The sequence below is a fragment of the Hyperoodon ampullatus genome, assembly GCF_949752795.1.
Source record: "Hyperoodon ampullatus genome assembly, chromosome: 19".
Taxonomy (NCBI): Eukaryota; Metazoa; Chordata; class Mammalia; order Artiodactyla; family Ziphiidae; genus Hyperoodon; species Hyperoodon ampullatus.
In genome coordinates, this window is record NC_136932.1 from 19,184,963 (window position 1) to 19,206,652 (window position 21,690).

Here is a 21,690-nt window from a genome sequence, read left to right on the forward strand (position 1 = left end):
TCACCTGAGGTTGTTGCTGAAAGGTAAGGTTCCTAGACCGTTTTCTTTTTTTAAAGGAGATAACTGGAAAGTTAACAGATGATTGTGAGGTGAAGCCAAATTTCAGAAGCACAAGTAAACCGCTGAATGCTCTTGTTCAAATTTCTACTTACAAGCAGGAGGGCACTGCACTCACGGTAACTTCTGGGGGTGGCTTTTTCTCTAAGACAGCTACCTCAGGTTTACAGTGGTGGTAGATAAAAACTCCCTAGATGTAAGAACTGTAAGTTCTATAAGAACCTGCCTTATATTTGCAAAAGAAAACATTTATTCTTTTAAAAATGTATATACATTGCCTTACAAAGATAACATGTTGGAGCCGGCCTCAGGAACCTTCCAATGAGCCTTCTTTTATAATTGACCGAGCAAGATTTCGTGCAAGAGCAAGTCTCAGCATTTCCACCTTGGTGGTCTCTACATCATCATCCTAAAAGCAAAGAGCCTGCATGAGCCACAGCAGGAAGTTTACCTTCTTTATAGTTCCCAAGACTCTAATCCAAGGGTAGATAAAAGGCATATAACATTCAGTAGTATCTTTCAGGAAGTTCTTAAGAGATGGAGCTGCACGCAAAGGACCACTGTGACTGACTGACTGACTGACTGACAGGAAAGAAAAAACTGAGAGACGAGAACACTAGAATCACCCCCATTTTCTCCTAAAATAAGTTGGTGTGTCACAGTTACAGGTTAAGAGGTATCTTAAGAAGCATGTGAGTTTGTAAGGGGCCAACATCTCGGGGTGGGGGTACACCTGAGCTAGAAGGAGCCTTTTCTCATCTCCACTGTGCTACCAACAAACTGGAAAATCTCAGCTGACCTGGAGTTGCTGGGCATCAGGCTCTCCACGCACTGGTCTTCCTGAGGTCAAGTCCTCCAGACATCTCATCAGCTCGTATGTTTGCTCTGCTGAAAAAATCACCTAGGAGAGAGATGCTGCTTCGCTTAGCTGTTCCCCAGTCAAAGCCTGCAGTGGTTTGGGCATGGGCTCAAGCTGAGACATCCTTTCTTGTATCTCACTTGGAGAAGTGTGCTTTCTGTATGCAACCCTGGGAGGGTAGAGCAGACCCCCATTCTCACTCCCAGCTCTTGTTGGGGTCCTGGGCTGAGCACTGTCAGTAGACAGATGCCACATTTCAAATTAAGTAGTTTTTCTTGTGTAGATACGGATTTCCAGAGTGGGCGCTACAGGGGAATACATACGCATGCACGCATGCACGCACACACGCACAGAAGAAAATCACTGTGGACTCAACCTGTACCTGTTTCTGTTCCAAAAGGGGCAAGGCATCTGTTAGTAGTGTCATCCAGAAAGACCGGGGGGCAATCTGGGACGTCATCAATGACAGGAGAAGAGAAGCAGCATCAACAAAACGCTTCTCCCCATATAACCGGTGGAACTCGCGGTACTTTCCTGTTGAGAACAGAGCACACTAAGTCACCTCTGATCCTAAACAAAAGAGACCCCAGACCAGCCTTTCCACAGAGCAAGGAAGTTCTTCCAGAGTGGCCTCCAAGCTCACGGGCCAACAAGACCAAAAGGATTCAAAATACACGCTTAAAAGGGGTTCCAGAGAGCCAAACCTGGGAGAATATAAGCATCAATATAAACAAAAGTCATGAATTATAACAGATTGAATAAAATAACCCATAAGGCCATTACTGATGTAAATGAAAGAATAAACGGGGACGAAGAGGAAGCCTGCCATACAGTGGAATGCCAACTATGAAACACAAGGACTGGCAGTCAGAAAATGACCAGTAGTTACTAAAACTAGTGGGTCAAAGTTTGATGAGAAACAAGACATTTAAATAATCCCAAAGTATCCCTCCACAAATTGTCAAAGGGAAAATCTTTAAACAAGTGACCAAGGTGAACTCCACCAATAAGGGGACAACACTGAGGAGGACACATCACCGCAGTGGAATTCCTGCCCAAATATATAATCTGAGGCTGCTCATGGATAAACCCCAAGTGAGAACATTCTACAAGAGAGCTGAACTGACTCTTCAAAAATGTCAAGATTAAGGAAGCACCAAGAAAGGCAGAGGCACTAATGAGACATGAAAACTAAATTCATGAACCTAGACAAAATAGAGGACATTACTGGGACAACTGATGGAATCAGAATATGGATTAGATGCGAGTATTACATCAACGTTGAGCCTCCTGATTTTCATAACTGTGGTTATATAAGAGAATGTTCTTATTCTTAACAAATACACGCTCAGCTATTTATGGAGAGAGTCTCCATATAAATCTCCAACTTATTTTCCGACTGTTCCCCAAAAACCTGATTGAGAGAATAAAACAAATGAGGCAAAGTATAAATAACTGGTGAATCTGGATAAAGTGTGTATGGCAGTTCCTTATTCTTTACACTACTTTCACAACTTCTAAGCTTGAAATTACCAGAAAATAAAACGTTACCAAAAAATATCCTTTGCAGAGACTGGTACACAGGGTTCTATGTGTTTTAGACTGGAGAAGCCTAGAACAGTCCCTCCAATCTCCGTAACTGTCCACCTGTGCTGAAGGTCCAGGGGACAGAGCGCAGAGAGACTCACCCAGGAACGTCAGTCGATCACTGAGCATCATGGCTGGCCCCAGGTTGTCAATGAGATCCAAATCAGAAAAGCAGCCTCGCTCACAGTAATCCCTGAGGAACCTACAAGGCCCAGCCCAGAGGTCAGAGCAGCAGTCCCAGGCCCACCTCCTCAGCCTCCCAACTGCCCAGGCAGTACCCAGGAAGCACACACAGATTGAGCCCACCTGTCTGAGACCAGCGTGGCAAAGGCAGCATCTTTGGCTCGAATGCTCCAAGAGAGGGCGGAGCCCAGGCGATTGTTGCGGACAGCTTTCATGGCCAAGATCTTACAAATGCTGCGAACTTTGCAGGGAAAACAGTAAAGACGAAACTTTCACCCTACAAATCACTCCATTCCTGAACCCTGCTGGGATAGAAGCAGCTTCCCACCTCCTCTGAGCTTTACACGGCTTCTCTGTGGGCTGCAAATACAGTTTGGCCCCCAGAACTAGGAACTTTGAGGTTTATAAATTGTCTCCTGGCAGGACTGGCTTTGTGAGTGGGTTTCATTTCAGGGGTGGTAAAAATCTTTGTATTGCTCCCCACAGATGAGCGCCTCCAATATCTGTCCACATGCTGAAAATCCTACCATCCTTTGGGTCTTGAATGCTATATGCTTTCAGAGACGGTCATAAACATGCAATACCTCTGGGAAGAACAACTTAGGTTTTTATCATTCGACAGTGAGGGAGAGGAGAAGGGGCCACCGTCAGCATCGTTCCCTCCCTGTGCTCTCCCCGAGCCACCTCCGGTCCTGCTTCCCCACCCAGCCAGCCTTAGCCAGCAACAGCAACCCACCTGGGACAAGTCACCTCGCACCTGCCCCAGCCTGACCTCTGGCGAACACGTGAGAGAGAGTGGGTCAGGACCTTTATAACCAGGCAATGGGCTCGACTGCTTCTAGGTGCCAGTGGATCCCTAGCTCTTTGTACCTCCGCAATGATTTTCCTGTGTTTTGGTTCACCTCCTGGCACCCAGTGCCCAGACGCTCTCCAGGCTGGCTCACATGGCATGAGCATAGAGGGTATGCTGGGAGGACAGCCAACTCACCTTGCTCAGTCATCTGCCGCTGCTCGCAAACCCGCAGCACCTTGAGGGCTTTCTGCTCTGTGCTCAGAGGGATCCGCTCAATATGCAGCTCCAAGGAAACTCGGCCCAGCTCAGGGCAGTAGTCAAAGTAATCCACCCCCAGCTGCCACAGGCTGCACAGGTCCGAGGAGGACAGACGTGAGGGCCTGGGGCTTGGGAATTAGCACCCAAGGCGGCTCCTCCCCCAGACCTTGTAGCCTTCAGGGAACCAGAGGGGAGAGAACACAGTCCGAGCTCCACTGGCAGCAGCTGCCTGCTGAAGAGCACCCCACTGCCACCCCACACCCCTGGGGCCGTCCTACCTGTGATGAGCAAAGAGTCCTGAGGCATATTCCAGCAAGAGGAACTCTCTCATGTTGGATCCAAAACTGGAATAAAACATAACACGGGACCAAGACTCTGGGCCTGCTCTATTCAGGGCCCCCTTCGGCAGCCCAACCTCCCTTCTAGGCACTCGGTTCAACCCACCCTCAGGAGCCTGGATGGCGGCAAGAAGAGGGCTGGCGTGGCCACGGCGTACTTACTAGAGGTTGTGCGACTGGAGGAGTTTGCAGTGATCCAGCAGGTCTGTCAGATGGGCCACAAACCACCAGTTGCTCAGGGCAATGCTACAGGTTCAGACGCAAGGCAAGACTCAAAGTCAGGATGAGAGGGCATGGCCCACATGAGTGGAACATAAGCAGGAACCCCACATGTCTTTTGCTTAAAAAGGATGGCGGGGACAGAGGCAAGCTGGAATCTGGGAGCACAGAGTGAGAAGTTTCTGCCCACTAGGTGGGGACTAGTAACACTGAGAAGGACATTCAACCCCCAAAGCAGCAGCCAATGATACATTTCAATGGAGAATGAATGTCACACAGAAAATGAAATAAAATCCAGGAACCCAATTAGATATAGAAATTGCAGACACAGAATAACATATAAGAAAAGGACTGAAAGGGACTTCCCTGGCAGTCTAGTGGTTAAGACTCCGCACTTCCAAAGCAGGGGGCACGGGTTCAATCCCTGGTCAGGGAACTAAGATCCCGCATGCCATGCCATGCGGCCAGTGGTGGGGGAAAGAATAAAAAAATAGAAAAGGACTGAAAGATTGGTGGGTTTTGATTCTTAATGAAACATGGAATTCAAAAGAACATCTTCTTTTGCATTGGAATTTGCTGTTAATTTTTCTGTTTCATAGTTTTGATTAGTGTACTTTATGAACACAACTATATATAGGATGTCACTTTAAAAACCATCTTGTGTTATCTATTAATACTTTGTTATCTGTTACTACCTTGTGTAAAGAAATTATTTTTTGTTCGGTTACATGATTTGTAATTTGATTTTATTGGATATGTAATCTGACACATAATGAAAGTCAGAGGTCCTTCCCCAAACCACATTTTAATCGAAACCTAGAATCATCTGTAGGCCTTGTTAGAAATGACATTTCCTAAGGCCCTCTAAAGGTCTGATTAATTTTTTTACATCACCAACTTTTGTAAACTCTCTAGCATCCTTTTGTATAGAGTATACTATGCACTTACTGTCAGTGTGCATACATCATTTTGAATTATATTTTTTATTTGTTACGTGGTGTAGGCCTTCCTGTTTCTGTATATAATGCTTGACTATTTTTTAAATCTTGGGAGAGGGAAAAGAAACTTTAATGGTTCCTTTCTGTAAGGCAAGATCAACCCCACGTAAAGTGGAGGGAGCAGACTAAGGCAACTACACTGTCCCCGGTGTAATCGTTCACCAAGGTAAACAATTCTGCTTTCAGGATATAAAAAGAATGGGGATTGGTGTACACTGAATTACTGGATAAATGTTTAAAACTTTTGCCTTGATCTTAGGGATACGGATACTATGATACTTCATCTGCTCCAGAATTCCATCATTATGGAATGTCATTTGGCCTCCCTAAATTTCTTTCATATATTAGATATATTACAACTTTACTAACAGCTATGCATATGTATCTGACATTCAAAAAACTATGCCAATTTTCAAAAACGCTTGTATTTCTACTACCACCTTTGAACACTAAGCTATATAAGTTCACTACATGCTATACAAAGCATCACGCTACAATGCGTTTTTGTTGTTGCTGCTGGCTGTGCCTCTCCGCTCGAGGGATCTCAGTTCCCCAACCAGGGAGTGAACCCAGTGAAAGCCCCAGAACCCTGACCACTAGGCCCCTTTGCTCAAATTCTTATAGGGTGCTTCCTTGGTCCAGGATTGCCTTTAACGATGACTTTCATAATTTTGTAATTCTGCTGCGTTCCTTCTTGATTTTGTCCTTTTTAGACAAGAGTCCCAAAAAATACGATATCTCTTTATGACAGCCCCCTAAACAAACCCTGATTCATTGGATGTTTTTTCTCTTAACTGTTCTAATTTCATCATAGGTCCTTTGTGTATCAAGTTTTTTTTTTACTTGGTTGCGCCAGGTCTTAGTTGCGGCATGCATGTAGGATCTAGTTCCCTGACCAGGAATCGAACCTGGGCCCCCAGCATTGGCAGCGTGGAGTCTTAACCACTGCGCCGCAGGGAAGTCCCAATAATTTAAAAGTTTAAAATACTGTTATTTCATTAACTAGAGAGCGATTTAACAAAGTGTGACAACTGGAACTCAAGGCTGCCCTTTCAGTCAGTCACTTACCTCTCGGTATCCCTTTCATCTATAAAATGGAAGTAATTTTACCTCTTGCCTACCTGGACTGTTTTAAGAAAAAAGTGGTAAAATAGATATAAACTGCTTTAAAAAGAGTATTTTTGAACAGTACTCTATATAAATTAAAAAAACAGTAAACCTGAGCTTGAAGTTAACAGATAACTTGTCCTCTACTTAAACTGCTTACCAACAACTACATAGCTGTGTCCATAGGAAAGCACTGCAGATTGGTTCAAATCCAGTCCTGCTACTCAGTGACTGACCACTTCCTTTCTTTTAACTTCCGCTTCTTTGTCAAAGTGAAGGAATTATAATGGTCAGTACAGTGCTTTGAGATTCTGAAGCTATCTTCAGAGTTATGAAAAATTCAAATATAATAGATGAAGTCAGAAATAACCAGTCCTAAGAATAAAATATCATATAAGGTGAGAAAGTGTAAACTGAGAAGATGTAAAAACAAGCTGCCTCTTCACATGTAAAATCACGCACATCCCCCCCCTTCCTAGAATAAGTTCTATATAGAAAATTAGTCATGAGGGTTGTCTGAGCAGAGGGCTGAAGGATGAGAAGGAACCTGCCAGAGGAAGACAAGGGAAAGGAGCATTCCTGAAATAGAGGAAACAGCCAGTGTGAAGGCTCAGTGGTGAAAAGTAAGCTTGTCTTGTTCCCACTTCAGAATGAAGCCCGTGTGACTCCAACTTCAAGGCAGGTGGAGGCCAGCTCACTTAGGGCCTTGTGATGAGAAACCACTGGGACAGTAAACAGAATGACATGGTTTAAGTTTTAAAAGATTACTTAGGCTCTTCTGTGATAATGGACAATACAGAGACAGGTGATAGTGGGAAGCCAGTAAGGGGCCACCTGTTAACAGTTCAGGGAAGGGCTTCCCCGGTGGCGCAGTGGTTAGGAATCCATCTGCCAAGGCAGGGTACACGGGTTCAATCCCTGGCCCGGGAAGATCCCACATGCCGCCTAACAACTAGGCCCGTGCGACGCAACGAGAGAAGCTGCTACACCACAACCAAGAGTAGCCCCCGCTCGCCACATCTAGAGGAAGCCCGCACACAGCAACGAAGACCCAATGCAGCCAAAAATAAATACATAAATAAATTTATTTTTAAAAAAAACAAAAACAGTTCAGGGTAACAGTGATGGGGCTAGGCCATGGCAGTGGCTGGGGAGGGAGCAAGAAGTAGCTGGTTGTGAGATATGTTGTGGGTTTTTTAAAAATAAATTTATTTATTTATTTATTTATTCATTTATTTATTTTTGGCTGTGTTGGGTGTTCGTTGCTGCGCGCGGGCTTTCTCTAGTTGTGGCGAGCATGGGCTACTCTTCGTTGCAGTGCCAGCTTCTCGTTGCGGTGGCTTCTCTTGTTGCACAGCGCAGACTCTAGGTGCGCGGGCTTCAGTAGTCGTGGCTCGCGGGCTCTAGAGCGCAGGCCCAGCAGCTGTGGCACACGGGCTTAGTTGCTCCGCGGCATGTGGGATCTTCCCGGACCAGGGCTTGAACCCGTGTCCCCTGCATTGGCAGGCGGATTCTGAACCGCTGTGCCACCAGGGAAGCCCCAAGATATGTTTTCAAGTTGAGCTAATAGGACTTACCAATAGACTGGTTAGTGCTTAAGAACTCAGTAAACAGTATGGACTTTGGTGAACGGCTTTGGGTCCAAATACCCACAGAGCCCCTTGTTAGCTGGCAGGGTGACTTTATTAGGCCTCACATTCCTTGTTTGTAAGACGGGCATGAAATAACAGCACCTAAGGTTTGTTGCATGATAAAATGAAATACTCCATAAAAGCTAATAAATGTGAACTATTATTATCACCATTCCTGTAATTATTACCACTTTGTACACAGGTGACTGTACTGGCCTTAGGATTGGTCTCCCAGCCACCAGCCTTGCTGTCCTCATACTCTTCAGACTGCTCTTTCTCAAATACAGATTTCATGGCACTGTCCTGCTGAAAATCCTCAGTGGCTCCCCATTTTCATAAAGTCAAAACTATGGGGGATAGTTTATTTGGTCCTTGATAATCTGATTTCTTTCCTACCTCTGTCACCAATTCAAGCCACCTCTCATTTAGTCTTTTGGTTCTACAGAGATGTTTGCAGTTCCTTAAGCAGGTAACAGACCACATTTCTTCCCTGCCTGTGCCTCCTCCCATGCTTTCTCTCTGCCTAAAATGACCTTTTCTAGTGTCCTTCACTTAACTTTTCAGGAATCAACGTAAGTGTAGCCTCCTTAAGGAGCTTTTCCTGACTTCCAATCTGATATAGGGTCCTCTTTTAAGAGATCCCACAACATCTGGTCTAGACTGTAAACTCCATACAAGAAAAACTGCTGTAATCTCAAAGCTTGGTACAGTGTGAGGCACATAAGAGATGTCTGATAAATGCGGAACGAGTTGCACTTAAAAAGAAAGAGGTGTGGGAGTAGGCTGGGTGAGGGGGAAACAATACCTCAGCCTCCCAAAACAGCAGCTGTTACCTAGACTTCTAGCTGATGGTTATAGCAATACAGCCAGCAAGGGGGCTGTGGAAGAGCCCAGAGCTAAGGCAGCCACGACACACGCCAGTCTGCGCAGCCCTCGGGTGTCTTCCCAGAGGGCATACCAGCCTCAAGGCTGCAGGGCAGCGACCACTGAGGCCACGAACTAATGAAAAGGCTTGAGTGACCGAGACTGGAAGAAGTGCTAAATGAAAACGGACACCAGGGTCTTGTGCAAGTCTGAACAACACAGGTTTTGGATGTTCACACACATATAAAATGGAGAATTCTGAATGCAGGCTCTAAATGGAACAAGTGAACAAGCTCACTGTTCAAAGATGTTCAGGGAAGACTTAGATTAGCTGCTCTGGGGTGGCCTCTGCTGGAAAAGGGAGAACTCTGGAGCTGGGAAGACCCGCGAAGGCCTATGGTGAAGGCCCTACCCTGGGTTAACAACTGTAACCCTCCAATGGACTGTTTGCCCTGCACTGGGGCTGCTGTCACCCCCTCATGCCAACCCCATGTCCTGCTTTTCTGGTGGCTCTGCAGCAACCACTGCCTCTGACCAGCCAAGATCTGGTGGCTGTGGACCTTCTTCTGTGAATAGAGCGTGAGGGTCTGTACACACCGCTCTACCCTGAAGCCAAGGTAATGGGCTGGGCCAAAGGTCTAACAGGAAGATTCTAAATTAGGCAAACATTAAACTGGACCTCTTCTTAGTTTTTGAAGGAAGACCTATTTCCTTTTAGTTTGATACTTCTGGAGGACTTTAAGAGCACCAGGAAGATGCCATCTTGCCTAGCTCCCTGTGGAGTATGTACCAGTTCCTGTTTTCCTTTTGCTAGACAGCAAGAACTAGCAGCTGCAAACCAGAAGGGGAGAAACGAGCCCTTGGAAGATTCCCAACTTCTCCTTTTAGCTGTGGGGATAATAGGCAAACACGTGGCCCTTCAGCAGGGGCTGATGAACTGTGGCCTCCAAGGGCCTCTATGCTCTGCTTCAGGATCCCTCTCTGCCCCTTAGGGCCTGGCATAGTTGACATGGGGGTAATCAGGTGGCCCTACAGAAAGCTCCCTTCTGCACCTTGAGAAAGGATCCCCCTCATTCCCCTTTCACAGGGCAGTCATGAACCCAGCTGACGTCACACCCAAAGCAGCAAGGCTTTCCTATACCACCAGCCCACTGGCCCAGCCCCAGAAAGACACAGCCCTCTTCCCTGGGAATCGAGCTTGGGCCTGACTGGTACAACACGTGAGAAAGCGGGTGTTCACGAGACCCCAGATCCAATCCTTCCCCATCCAGGAGGGCATTATGTCTAAAACTGCTACTCTCTCTGAAGGTACTTCAGCCCTTCTTCCAATTCGTGGATGAGGTCCCAGGACTTGCTTTTCAGTGCCTCTTTCAGAATAGGGTAGGAAGTAGCTTCCTGATCAGAAAAACCCAAACTCCTAGATTCACAGCTAACAGAAATACCTCAGATCCTTTCCTGCTTGCCGGAGCAAGAGACACCCAGACTGAGGGGCTGCAAGCCTTACCCCTCCTCAACTGGCATGAGAGTGACGCCGTTTTCTGTGGCGTTCATAAAACCTCTTCGTTGGCATGTCCTTATATTTTCCTTCTACTGCCACTGAAAAGAACAAGGTACTTTCCCTTTTTATTGTCCTTCCTCCTTGCTCTGTTCAAATCTGTTTTGATCTTAAAAATCCAGATGTGGCTTATGAAGGAAGCCCTGGAAGAAATAACCCACTGCTGTTTAGACAACATATTCAGGAATGCCTATTACTTCGAATTATAGGCAGAGTCCCTGACAAAGCCAAATAACGATGCGTGAGCGCCTCTGGAGGTTATTCTCACTAACCCTCCATGCAGATGCCACGCTGGCCGCCAGCCACCATCAGCTGAGTTCTGTAAGTCATCTTCCAGCTCCACTAAAGTCCCTATTTTACAGGTTTGTGCAAAAAATACTGACACAAAACCCCTTTTCCTTTCTCCAAATCTAACACCATTTTCTTGAAGCCCTGGCTTGCTTTCGGCCAAACAGGAAGAGTAAGGTAGGGGGTAAGACCTTCCCACCGCCCAGATCTACTAACAAGGATCCAGTCAAAGTCAGTGAATTTGATACTCGAGCAACGCCATCTGCTCCAGTTCCCAACCTTCTCCCTTCTCCAAGTCTTTGGTGCAACACCTACTTTTCCAGGCTGTACAAGAATAGAAGGTAAATTCTTTCTGACTTACTACACACGGGAATTTCTGGAAAGCTTTACCTTGCATTCAGTTTCACATTCCCTTTCCTGCCTTTGCTGAAGGCTCGGGGAGAGGTCTGGGGAGAGGGCTGATATAGAATCCCTGCTCTGAACAGACCCAGCCGGGAGCCCAATGGCGCGGTGGCTCTTGGCTCACCAGAGTGAGCCTGTTGAGAAGTCCCTTAAGGTGGCTGCATGTCCATCAGGTTCCAAGAAATAAGTCTGCTGGCTGTTTCTGGATTTTAAATATCAAAGTAATTTCCTGCAACGTTATTTTAAGTCAACATCCCTGAAATGCAAACTGTTATAGACACAGTAGCCCTCCAGCCTCAGGAAGGCCCCCAAGCTTGTCCAGAGAGAAGCCACTGTCTACCTAATGTGGCTGTGTAGGGGAAGCAGGTCTGTGACCAGAAGGTTAAGACACCAACAAGAAGGAACAGGACATCCTAGAAAAGGATGGCAGTGATGGCTGTACAACACTGTGAATGTACCTAACTGAACCGCACACCTAAGACGGTGAGAATGGTGATGGTGCAGCAGGTCCTACCTGCACTCCTTGATCACTTGGTGGATGTCAAACTCGAAGGCTGCCATCAAAATGTTGTCCAGGGGTTCTGGGCTGCTCTCACCTCCCAAAAACAGGTCAAGGCTGGACTGTGGAAAGGTGGTGACCCATTCAATCGCCAGATGGAAGCAGAGACTCAAGGGGGCAGGCAGGGCTGCTGTATAGGGAACACTGGAGAAGGGTGATGGGGTTCTTCAAAAAGGGGCCAAAGGAAAGCTCTTGCCTCTTTTCCAGGGAGGTTCAACTCAATGAGGCCACATGGTGAAAATGACCCAGCAGGGAGCAGAGCCCCCAGGATCCCTCCTCCCCACCCCCACCCCAAGGAGCTCAGACTCACCTGGGCATAGAAGTGCAGGTCCATGGGTTTTACTGTGGGGTGAGAGTACAGGAGCCGGGTCACTAGGAAATGATACCAGTTACTCAGAAGCTCCTTCTGCTCCAACAGCGCAGCTTCATCTCCCAGCATGATCTGAGAAGAGAGATGCTTTCCCTTAGGTCTGGGGGTGACTCCCCGATAATGCTCCTGACCTCGATTGAAAGCTCTCTCCCTCCCTCAGAGCCAATAAACAGCCCTGTCTCAGGAGGACATGTCGTTGCTGCACTGGATGCCACAGGCCCCGGGGGAAGCCAACTTGGACCCTGGCCTGGACTTGCTTCCCACAGACCTTGCAGAGAGACTCGAGGTGAGGACTGGAGGCGAACGTGCCATCCTGCAGGTGCCGCTCACACCCCTCGTGCCAGTGCTGCCACTTCAGCTCCAGCTCCGTTAGTGTCTGAGTGTTACCAGGCTACGGGAAGAGACGCAGAGAGATGCCATCACCACACAAACCCCTTACACTCATTGAATGAACCCACCTCCATGACCCAGAAGAGCAGGGCTGCTTGCACATACGCTGAGAACAGGCATGGTCCGCATCAGGTCCCCAAGGATTCGGCACATGCCTGCAGAGGTGGGGCTGGTGTCAGCTTCCTTGGAGAGCATCTGTCGGGCCTCATCCAGCCGGCCCTGCAGCACCAAGACGGTCACCTGGGAGGGTATCCAAGAACACAAGCATTCACGGAGGCTCGGAAGCCACTCCCCTCAGCCCACACTGGCTTCCTAGTCTTGGAGAAACGTGATGGTTCCCTCCCTCCAGAGGTAATCCAATTCATCCAATCTCCCAGTTTGTTTTTGTTTTGTTTTGTTTTGTTTTTTTCGCGGTACACAGGCCTCTCACTGTTGTGGCCTCTCCCGTTGCGGAGCACAGGCTCCGGACGCGCAGGCTCAGCAGCCATGGCTCACGGGCCCACCCGCTCCGCGGCATATGGGATCTTCCTGGACCGGGTCACGAACCCGTGTCCCCTGCATCGGCAGGTGGACTCTCAACCACTGCGCCACCAGGGAAGCCCACAATCTCCCAGTTTTAACCTATACCATGCTTTCAAACTGCACGTTGTAACCCATTGCAGGTTATGACCAACTTTTAAAAAATAAATAAAATAGAAAATAAAAAATACCAGAGTGCATCAAATAAAGTATTGGCTCATAAACGTTTCAGTTCAAATACATATATGTATACATATAAACGCTCAGTATAAATACAGTTGATCCTTTCTATTCAGATTCCATATCTGTGAATATGCCTACCTGCTAAAACTTATTTGTAACCCCAAAGTCAATATCCAAGGTGCTTTCACCATCATCTGTGGACACGTGCAGAGGGGCAAAAAATTTGAGTCACCTGATGTGCACATTCCCAGCTGAGGCTGAATGAGGCGGCACTCTACATTCTGGTACCAGCTCTCACACTAAATTAGTGTCTTTCTGGCGATCTATTTAGTGCCACATTTTTTGCATTTTTGTGCTTTCTGTTGGGCCCCCAAGCATTGTGCTGAAGTGCTGCCCGATTCCTAACTGCAAAGAAGGCTACGACATGCCACACAGAGAATGTATGTGTTATATAAGGTAAGAGAACATACGTGTTAGATATACGTGTTCGTTCAGTCAAGGATTATAGTGCTGCTGGCCATGAGTTCAATTTTAATGAATCAATAATACATATTAAATAAGGTGTCTTGAAACACAAACATACACAAGATTATAAATTTCATCAGCGGACAAAAATGTTGTGACCAGAGGCTCGAAAGAACCCTGTAATTCCCCTACAAAGAGCGATGGTTCAGTAATCGAGGGCTCAGGGTTCCAGGCAACTTTATAGAACATAACTATCATGAATAATGAGAATCAACATTATATACATACAAGTATATATGTAAAACATATACAATATGTAAAACATACACAGTAAAAGTTCTTCCATTAAGCCACACTCAAAAAAGCCAAGGATATATATACTGACAAGTCCCCAATTCCTCTCTCTAGCCTGAACTTCCTTCTCTGAATTCCAGACGTGTATATCCTACTGCCAGTCAATGTCTCCACTTGGCTCTCCTGGGCATCTTGTTTAACATGCCTAAAAGTAAACACCCGGGGACCTCCAACTCACCAACCCACATTCTTCTATTTCTTACACATCCAATCCATTAGCAAATCCTATCACTGTATCTTTAAACTGCATCCAGAATCAAATCACTTCTCACCATCTCCTGCACTCAGCTCCTACCCTTGTCCAAGCTGCCACCACCTGTGCCTGGTTTAGCACGTCAGCCTCCAAACTGGTCTCTCTGCTCTGCCTTTGCTCTGTTCTCAGCAGTTTGGCCAGAGGACCCTTTGAAAACCTAAATTAGATCACAGTGCTCCTTCGCCTGACTCTCCAACATCCCCCTCAGCCCATCTGACTCAGGAGTAAAATGGGAGCTCTAACCTTGTCCATCACCTAGCTCATACATTTATGCCCTTCAACGAATTTAATCATAGCAGCCATGTGGGGTGGGTGTTGTTATTATCTCCATGGTACAGAGGAGGGAACTAAAGGCTGTTAAGTAGCTCATTCAAGAGCTCACCGCTGGTAAGAGGCAGAGCTGGGATGCCAACCCGGGCAGTTTGGCACCACAGGCCATGTTCTCACCACTCAGCTATGCTGCCTCTCTAAAAGCTAAAGCCCTTACCCCTCCTCGCCTTCTTCAGGTCTCTGCTCACATGTCACCCCACAAGGGAGGCCTTCCTTGACACCCCTAACTCTGGCACTCCCAATTCCCCTCCCTTGCTTTATTTCTCTCCACAGCACTTCACTTTTACACATGCTACATATTTGACTTGTTTCTGTATTTATCTCCTGTCTCCTCACCCAGGATGTAAGCTCCGTAAGGGCAGGAATCATTGCCCTCTTTGGTCATGGTTGTTTCCGCAGTGCCTGCAAACAGTAGCACTCAATAAATACTCAGTGAATGAATCAGAGACTCAAAATCTAGGCCCAATAATTTCTGAGCTAAGTCTCTCCCCCTTACCTGCATGGATCTCCTGGCACCAAAAGGCCCAGGAACAGCCTCGAAGGCGACAACTCCTTACTTGAATTTCAGACGTTATAAGCCTCCATTATTCAAGTCAACCAGCAGCCTCCTCCCTGCTCCCTCCCAACCGCGTCACCGGTTGGCAGAGGTGACTGGGAAAGCACTGCTCTCACAGAAGGAGAATACGTACACACAGGCTGACTTTCAAAGTGATAATCCAACGTGACTTTGGGATCATCAGTGTCTTTGTTTTGTTTTTGTTTTTTAAATATTTATTTATTTATTTAGGCTGTGCCAGGTCTGAGTTGCAGCACGCAGGATCTTCGTTATGGCATACAGGCTCTTTAGTTGTGGCATTTGGAATCTTTAGTTGCGGCATGCGTGTGGGACCTAGTTCCCTGACCAGGGATCAAACCCAGGCCCCTTGCGTTGGCTGCACGGAGTCTTAGCCACTGCGCCACTAGGGCAGTCCCAAGGTCTTTGTTTTTAATAGCTTTACTGAGTTACAATTTACACATTATAAACATTCACCTGTTTAAGTGTATAATTCGACTAATTTTAGTTGAGTTCCCAAAGTTGTGCACCATCACCACAATCCAGTTCTAGAACATTTCTATCACCTCAAAACAACTCTCATGCTCATTTATATCAAACCCCTACCCCAGCAGCTATCCATTGGGTTTGTATTATCTTCATGCCTTCTAATCCTTAGATCCACAAAGAAATCAAAATTCCCTCTCACTGCAAAGTCTACAAAGCATTGTTTTCCTTACATGATAACTTAGTTCAAAACCCTCCCACAGGGCTTCCCTGGTGGTGCAGTGGTTAAGAATCCACCTGCCAATGCAGGGGACATGGGTTCGAGCCCTGGTCCGGAAAGATCCCACATGCCGCGGAGCAACTAAGCCCGTGTGCCACAACTACTGAAGCCTGCGCATCTAGAGCCCGTGCTCCGCAACGAGAGAAGCCACTGCAATGAGAAGCCCTCGCACCGCAACGAAGAGTAGCCCCTGCTCGCCGCAACTAGAGAAAGCCCGGGCACAGCAACAAAGACCCAACACAGCCAAAAATAAATAAATTAAATTAATTTATTAAAAAAAAACAAAAACAAAACCTCTCCCACGGAGCAGGGAAGAAAAAAGACCTAAGCACGTCTCCATAATTTCAGACTCAAAGAACCAAGTGCACACAGGCTCAGCAGGCAAACCCTCAGGCCTGCCTATGAGCACAGGGAAAAGAGAATATAAGGTGGAAGGCAGGGAGGCCCAGCCTGCATAAGGGTCTTACCAAGTTCCAGAATCTCTCGTGTTTGCTTGGATTCTCACTGCCCAGAACATCTGCCGACAAACTGTCCACCTCACACACGTGCAGTTGGACCCAGTCAAGGAGGTGAAGGAGAAGACGGCCGGCTGGAAGGAAAAACTCTCATCACACACAAAAGCAGTAAATTCCACTTTCCCAAAGTACAGAGAACGTAGGACACACGAGCTGACTATGTAGGAAGTGGTTTATCCCTCTTAAGTGAGCACACATGTGGTCCTGAATAAAGGGCTGAGCTAGCAAATGGACTTTTATGGAATGCTTCCTCTGGCCAGGCAGCTCCACCTTCCACTGAATCCTGGGAAGGGTTGGATATAAGACCCAGGCATCACCACCCCACCACCCCCCCAGATTCTTCAGAACTACACAATACTCACTGGCTATGTAAGTCATGGCCATATAGGTGCCAGGTATGCAACAATGATAAAAACATAGCGACAGCCCTCAAAATCTACTGGAGGAGGCGGGCAGATAAACAACTAATTTTAATATCAAGTTGCTCTGTGCTTTAGCAGGAGTATGAATAAAAAGCTATGACTGCAAAGAGACTATTAATACACATTTATGAATAACAGTAAACATAAACCATTAAAAGAATGCAAAAAAGCCTGTAGCACCTCCACAGAGAGCCCACTCAAGCCAGGATACTGTGCTGACCACAATTTAATTCAAGATCAACAGAATAATTCGGAGTGGACCATTAACTTGTAGGGTTGCCCCTGCCCCAATCACTAGTGAAAGAATTGTCAAAGTGACTTTGCCGCCTACCACCTAATTCCTCTTCATATCCGTAAAACCTTTTTCCTTTAAAAAATTTTAAACAGGGGCTTCCCTGGTGGCGCAGTGGTTGAGAGTCCGCCTGCCGATGCAGGGGACACGGGTTCGTGCTCCGGTCTGGGAAGATCCCACATGCCGCGGAGCAGCTGGGCCCGTGAGCCATGGCCGTTGAGCCTGCGCGTCCGGAGCCTGTGCTCCACAGCGGGAGAGGCCACAGCAGTGAGAGGCCCGCGTACCGCAAAAAAAAAAAAATTTTAAACAACAGAAATGTATTGTCTCACATTTCAGGAGGCTAAAAGTCTGAGACTAATGTGTTGGAAGGGTTGGTTCCTTCAGAGGCTAAGGAAGAACCTGTGCCACACCCCTCCCCTAGCTTCTCCTAAAACTTTCTTAAGCTTGACCAGTCCATGATATAAATATCGACCACCCCTTTTGCACGCTAGTTTAATATGTTTTCTTGGTATTTTTCAGGGGTCACCTGCCTAAGATTTCAGATTTTCAGAAGATTGTCTGATTCTTTTTGCAGTATCTGACAAAACAGCAGGCTTCTTTGGGTATCATGTAATACTTTCTGATGGTTATGTTGATGAAAAGCAATGAAAAGAGCATTCTAGGCAACAAAACACTCATCACAACATAGAAAAGGGCAGGGGGACACCTCTGATGTTGTGACAAGATGATTCTGTGCTCACCTGGGGCTACTTCAATAAAAAGAATCTCACAAAGGTTCCAAATGAGCTCCATTGCTGACAGACTGGAGACCTAAGGAAGAAATGGAGACAAAGTTTTGACTGAAAACATTCCTGAGGTTTTTTCTTAAAGCAAAGAAACAAAGGAGAGCTTGAAACACATCATGGTCATTCATTAACTCAACATTTACTGACCATTCCTATGGCAGGGTTTCCCACAAGGCAGCCAGTGAGAGAATTTTAGGGGGTGGGACACAGACTAATATTTTCTATTTTAATGGTTGTGGTTTTAGTTTAACATGCATTAGAAAAATATAACTAGCTCATTACACCCATGATCTTGATGAATATTATGGTTTAGGAAGAGGCTTTGAGTGTAAAGGGAGAGGCGATTTTTAGAAAAATATTCACTAAATAATATTACAATATATAGATACAGCAAAAATTGTGAAGTTGGTATTCAAGGGACTGACACTTAGGGAACAGTCTACTAAAAAGCAAACCTGGGACTTCCCTGGAGGTCCAGTGGTTAAGACTGCGCACTTCCAACGCAGGGGGCGCAGGTCTGGGAACCAAGATCCCATGTGAAGTGGCAAAAAAAAAAACCAAAAACCAAAAACCAAAAAACCCAATATAAGACACCAAAATAAATCGGGTCTGGACCCTGCCCTTAGGAATATGCAGTATTCCCTCCCCCACCATTCTTCTGTGCAAAATCACAAAATACCTTAATCATAAGGAAAAATAAATGTTTTGATGACAGAGATAATGCACCAGTCCCTATTCACTACTGAGTTTGAACAATATCAAAATTCTAACCAAAGAAAGAGAATTCTTTAAGTCATCTTCCAACTAAAGTTAAACAACCGGCAGCTTAAAAATGCTGGGTTCATTAGCTGAGTTCAGTTTATGAGACTAACCAGTGATTCCAAAAGCTTAGCTCACTATCTCAGGTGACACAATGTGGTTAGGATTTATATTTCCCATTTAGCAAGCACATCCTTGTGTTCTAATGTGCGAGGCCTTGAAGGGGGCACCGGGAAGTTCAAGATGATTCTTACCACCCCAAGGAGTTGCCTATCTACCTGGAAAGAGAGACTTCTGCAAAACCACTGATTGCAATGCCACTACAGGTGGGTGCTGAGGATGTAGCTGGACATAAAGGAGGTACCAGTACAACAAAACCCCCTTACCTGGATGCTAAACTGGCGGTCACTGGCTGGATCTTTACCAGCAACTAACAAAACACAAGACATTTTAAGTGAGCAATAAAACTTTAGTCTTACTGTTATAGCTTCACATATAAGTACTGTGGCTTGTGCCTGCTAAGACCATCCATTTTCACTATAGATTTTTTAAAAAATGCTTCATAGCTCTGTTGTAGATGAATGATCTCAAACCAAGGCCTTCAAACTACAAGTGGCTCTTTCAACTACAATACAGCAAATGTAGAGACCACCATGTTATATAAGACTCTACCCAGCATCTAGGAGGCACACAGCTCTTGTGGTTATGATGACTTTAAATCACCAAGGTCAAAGAACTGGGAATGTGATTATCGAAGATCTTTAGTTTGGCCCTTCAGCCTCGTATGTGTCAACATAATATGTTCTAATTTCAAAAACGTACTCAAGACAATTGCCAAAAAATTAAGGATTATGTAAGATGGGAAAGTAAGAGTTTTGAACTGGAATGTCAATCAGATTTTAGCTTGTCGTATTTATAGCCAGATAAATCCTTCAACTACTATCACATACAAACAGACAAAGTCCTTACTTGCAAGCTGGTGCATTTCCTCCAGGCATGCTCTTATGACTGATCGGTAGTTTTTACTTACTCGAACCAACCTACAAACAATGAAATGACATACAAGACAAATCTGGAACAGTTTGTGGTGACAGAAAGTAAGGAACATCTTGTGAAGATAGAAAGTATAAAAAAAAAAAGATAAGAAGTTGCTGAAAGACAGGAGCCAACTTGAAGGAGCTCCTAATGACCAAAGCTGAAACAACTTGAGTGACAAAATAAGTAAAACACCACATAACCCACTGACTAAAATAAATATCCTTGAGTCCACACTGATATTAATTGTTGCAAATGAGACCCACTGATGGACCCTAAAACCAGTGGTTGAAATTTGAGGAGAAATGGGATTTGCATAGTCTCAAGGTTTCTCTCCCAAATACTTATTAGTTACACAGGGAAAGATGATAACTTTACAGTACAGAAACCCAGTAGAAACCACATTAACCAAGCAATCAGGGTCAACAATAACATAAGAAGGCATCAGCATCATGAACCTCGTGATATGATGTACTGAGAAGGACATATCACACCACTTCTGTGGTATTCTTGCTAAAAATGCATAACCTCTGTCCAACCAGGAGAAAGCAACAGACAAACCCAGGACAGTTTTGAGGGACAGTCTCTAAGACAATTGGTCAATATTTTTCAAAAGTGTCAAGGTCGGGCTTCCCTGGTGGCGCAGTGGTTGAGAGTCCGCCTGCCGATCCAGAGGACACGGGTTCATGCCCTGGTCCGGGAAGATCCCACATGCCGCGGAGCGGCTGGGCACGTGAGCCATGGCCGCTGAGCCTGCGCGTCCAGAGCCTGTGCTCCGCAACGGGAGAGGCCACAACAGTGAGAGGCCCGCATACCGCCAAGAAAAAAAAAAAAAGAAGTGTCAAGGTCATGAAGGAGATGAGGGAGAAAAAAACTAAATGCAATCTCATTTGGCTGCAGAAGAGAAAAAAGGACATTAGTGGAAAACTTAGTGAAATTCAAATAAGGTCTTCAGTTAATCATACTGCATCAATATTTTTTTAAATTAATTAAGTAATTAATTTTATTTTTGGCTGTGTTGGGTCTTCATTGCTGTGCGCGGGCTTCCTGTAATTGTGGCAAGCGGGGGCTACTCTTTGCTGCGGTGCGGGGGCTTCTCATTGTCAAGGCTTCTCTTGTTGCGGAGCATGGGCTCTAGGCGCACAGGCTTCAGTAGTTGTGGCACGTGGGCTCAGTAGTTGTGGCGCACAGGCCTAGTTGCTCCGCGGCATGTGGGATCCTCCTGGACCAGGGCTCGAACCCGTGTCCCTTGCACTGGCAGGCAGATTCTTAACCACTGCACCATCAGGGAAGCCCAATACTGCATCAATGTTTAAGTTTCCTGGTTAAAATACCAGTAATGTGGTTATGTAAGATATTAACATTAGAGAAGCCTGGTAAGGGATGTACAGAAATCTATTATTTTTGTACCTTTTCTATAAGTTTAAAATTAGTTCCAAGTAGAGTTCTTCAAAAAGGAAATAGCAAATTGTAAAGCAACTATACTCCAATAAAAATTAATTAAAAAAAAAATTTGGTAGAAGGGGTTCTACAACTATAAGCAGGTGGCAGCAAGGTCATCTCTCCATCATCACCATAGGCTGTTGGAGATAGGAGAGACCTCACAGGTCTATCAGTCTGGGTCTTTGTTTTGGAAATGATGCGAAAGAAGCCTAAATCATGGGGCTTCCCTGGTGGCAAAGTGGTTAAGAATCCGACTGCCAATGCAGGGGACACGGGTTCAAGCCCTGGTCTGGGAAGATCCCACATGCCACGGAGCTCCTAAGCTTGTGCGCCACAACTACTAAGCCTGCACTCTGGAGCCCGCGAGCCACAACTACTGAGCCCACACGCCACAACTACTGAAGCCCACGTGCCTAGAGCCCATGCTCCACAACAAGAGAAGCCACCGCAGTGAGAAGCCCTCACACCACAACGAAGAGTAGCCCCCGCTCACCGCGACTAGAGAAAGCCCGCACGCAGCAACAAAGACCCAACACAGCCAAAAATAAATAATAAATT

General features: G+C 46.0%; 1 protein-coding gene across 2 annotated transcripts in view; it reads right to left on the reverse strand.

Moving 5' to 3' along the window:
- Nucleotides 1-295: 295 nt before the first annotated feature.
- Nucleotides 296-21,690, reverse strand: part of NUP85 (nucleoporin 85) — a gene marked incomplete at its 5' end in the record, with an annotated part of 29,071 nt that continues 7,676 nt past the window's right edge. The window contains 16 exons of one of the 2 annotated variants that reach the window (XM_079725831.1): nucleotides 296-466; nucleotides 857-958; nucleotides 1,299-1,450; nucleotides 2,605-2,705; nucleotides 2,810-2,927; nucleotides 3,675-3,826; nucleotides 4,016-4,081; nucleotides 4,238-4,321; nucleotides 11,654-11,760; nucleotides 12,009-12,140; nucleotides 12,337-12,459; nucleotides 12,564-12,698; nucleotides 16,349-16,470; nucleotides 17,851-17,920; nucleotides 19,041-19,084; nucleotides 19,624-19,694. In XM_079725831.1, coding sequence (XP_079581957.1) covers nucleotides 365-466; nucleotides 857-958; nucleotides 1,299-1,450; nucleotides 2,605-2,705; nucleotides 2,810-2,927; nucleotides 3,675-3,826; nucleotides 4,016-4,081; nucleotides 4,238-4,321; nucleotides 11,654-11,760; nucleotides 12,009-12,140; nucleotides 12,337-12,459; nucleotides 12,564-12,698; nucleotides 16,349-16,470; nucleotides 17,851-17,920; nucleotides 19,041-19,084; nucleotides 19,624-19,694 — 1,681 coding nt within the window. In that variant the 3' untranslated portion in view covers nucleotides 296-364. The remainder of the gene's footprint in view (nucleotides 467-856; nucleotides 959-1,298; nucleotides 1,451-2,604; nucleotides 2,706-2,809; nucleotides 2,928-3,674; nucleotides 3,827-4,015; nucleotides 4,082-4,237; nucleotides 4,322-11,653; nucleotides 11,761-12,008; nucleotides 12,141-12,336; nucleotides 12,460-12,563; nucleotides 12,699-16,348; nucleotides 16,471-17,850; nucleotides 17,921-19,040; nucleotides 19,085-19,623; nucleotides 19,695-21,690) is intronic. The other variant, XM_079725832.1, reaches the window with a different exon arrangement.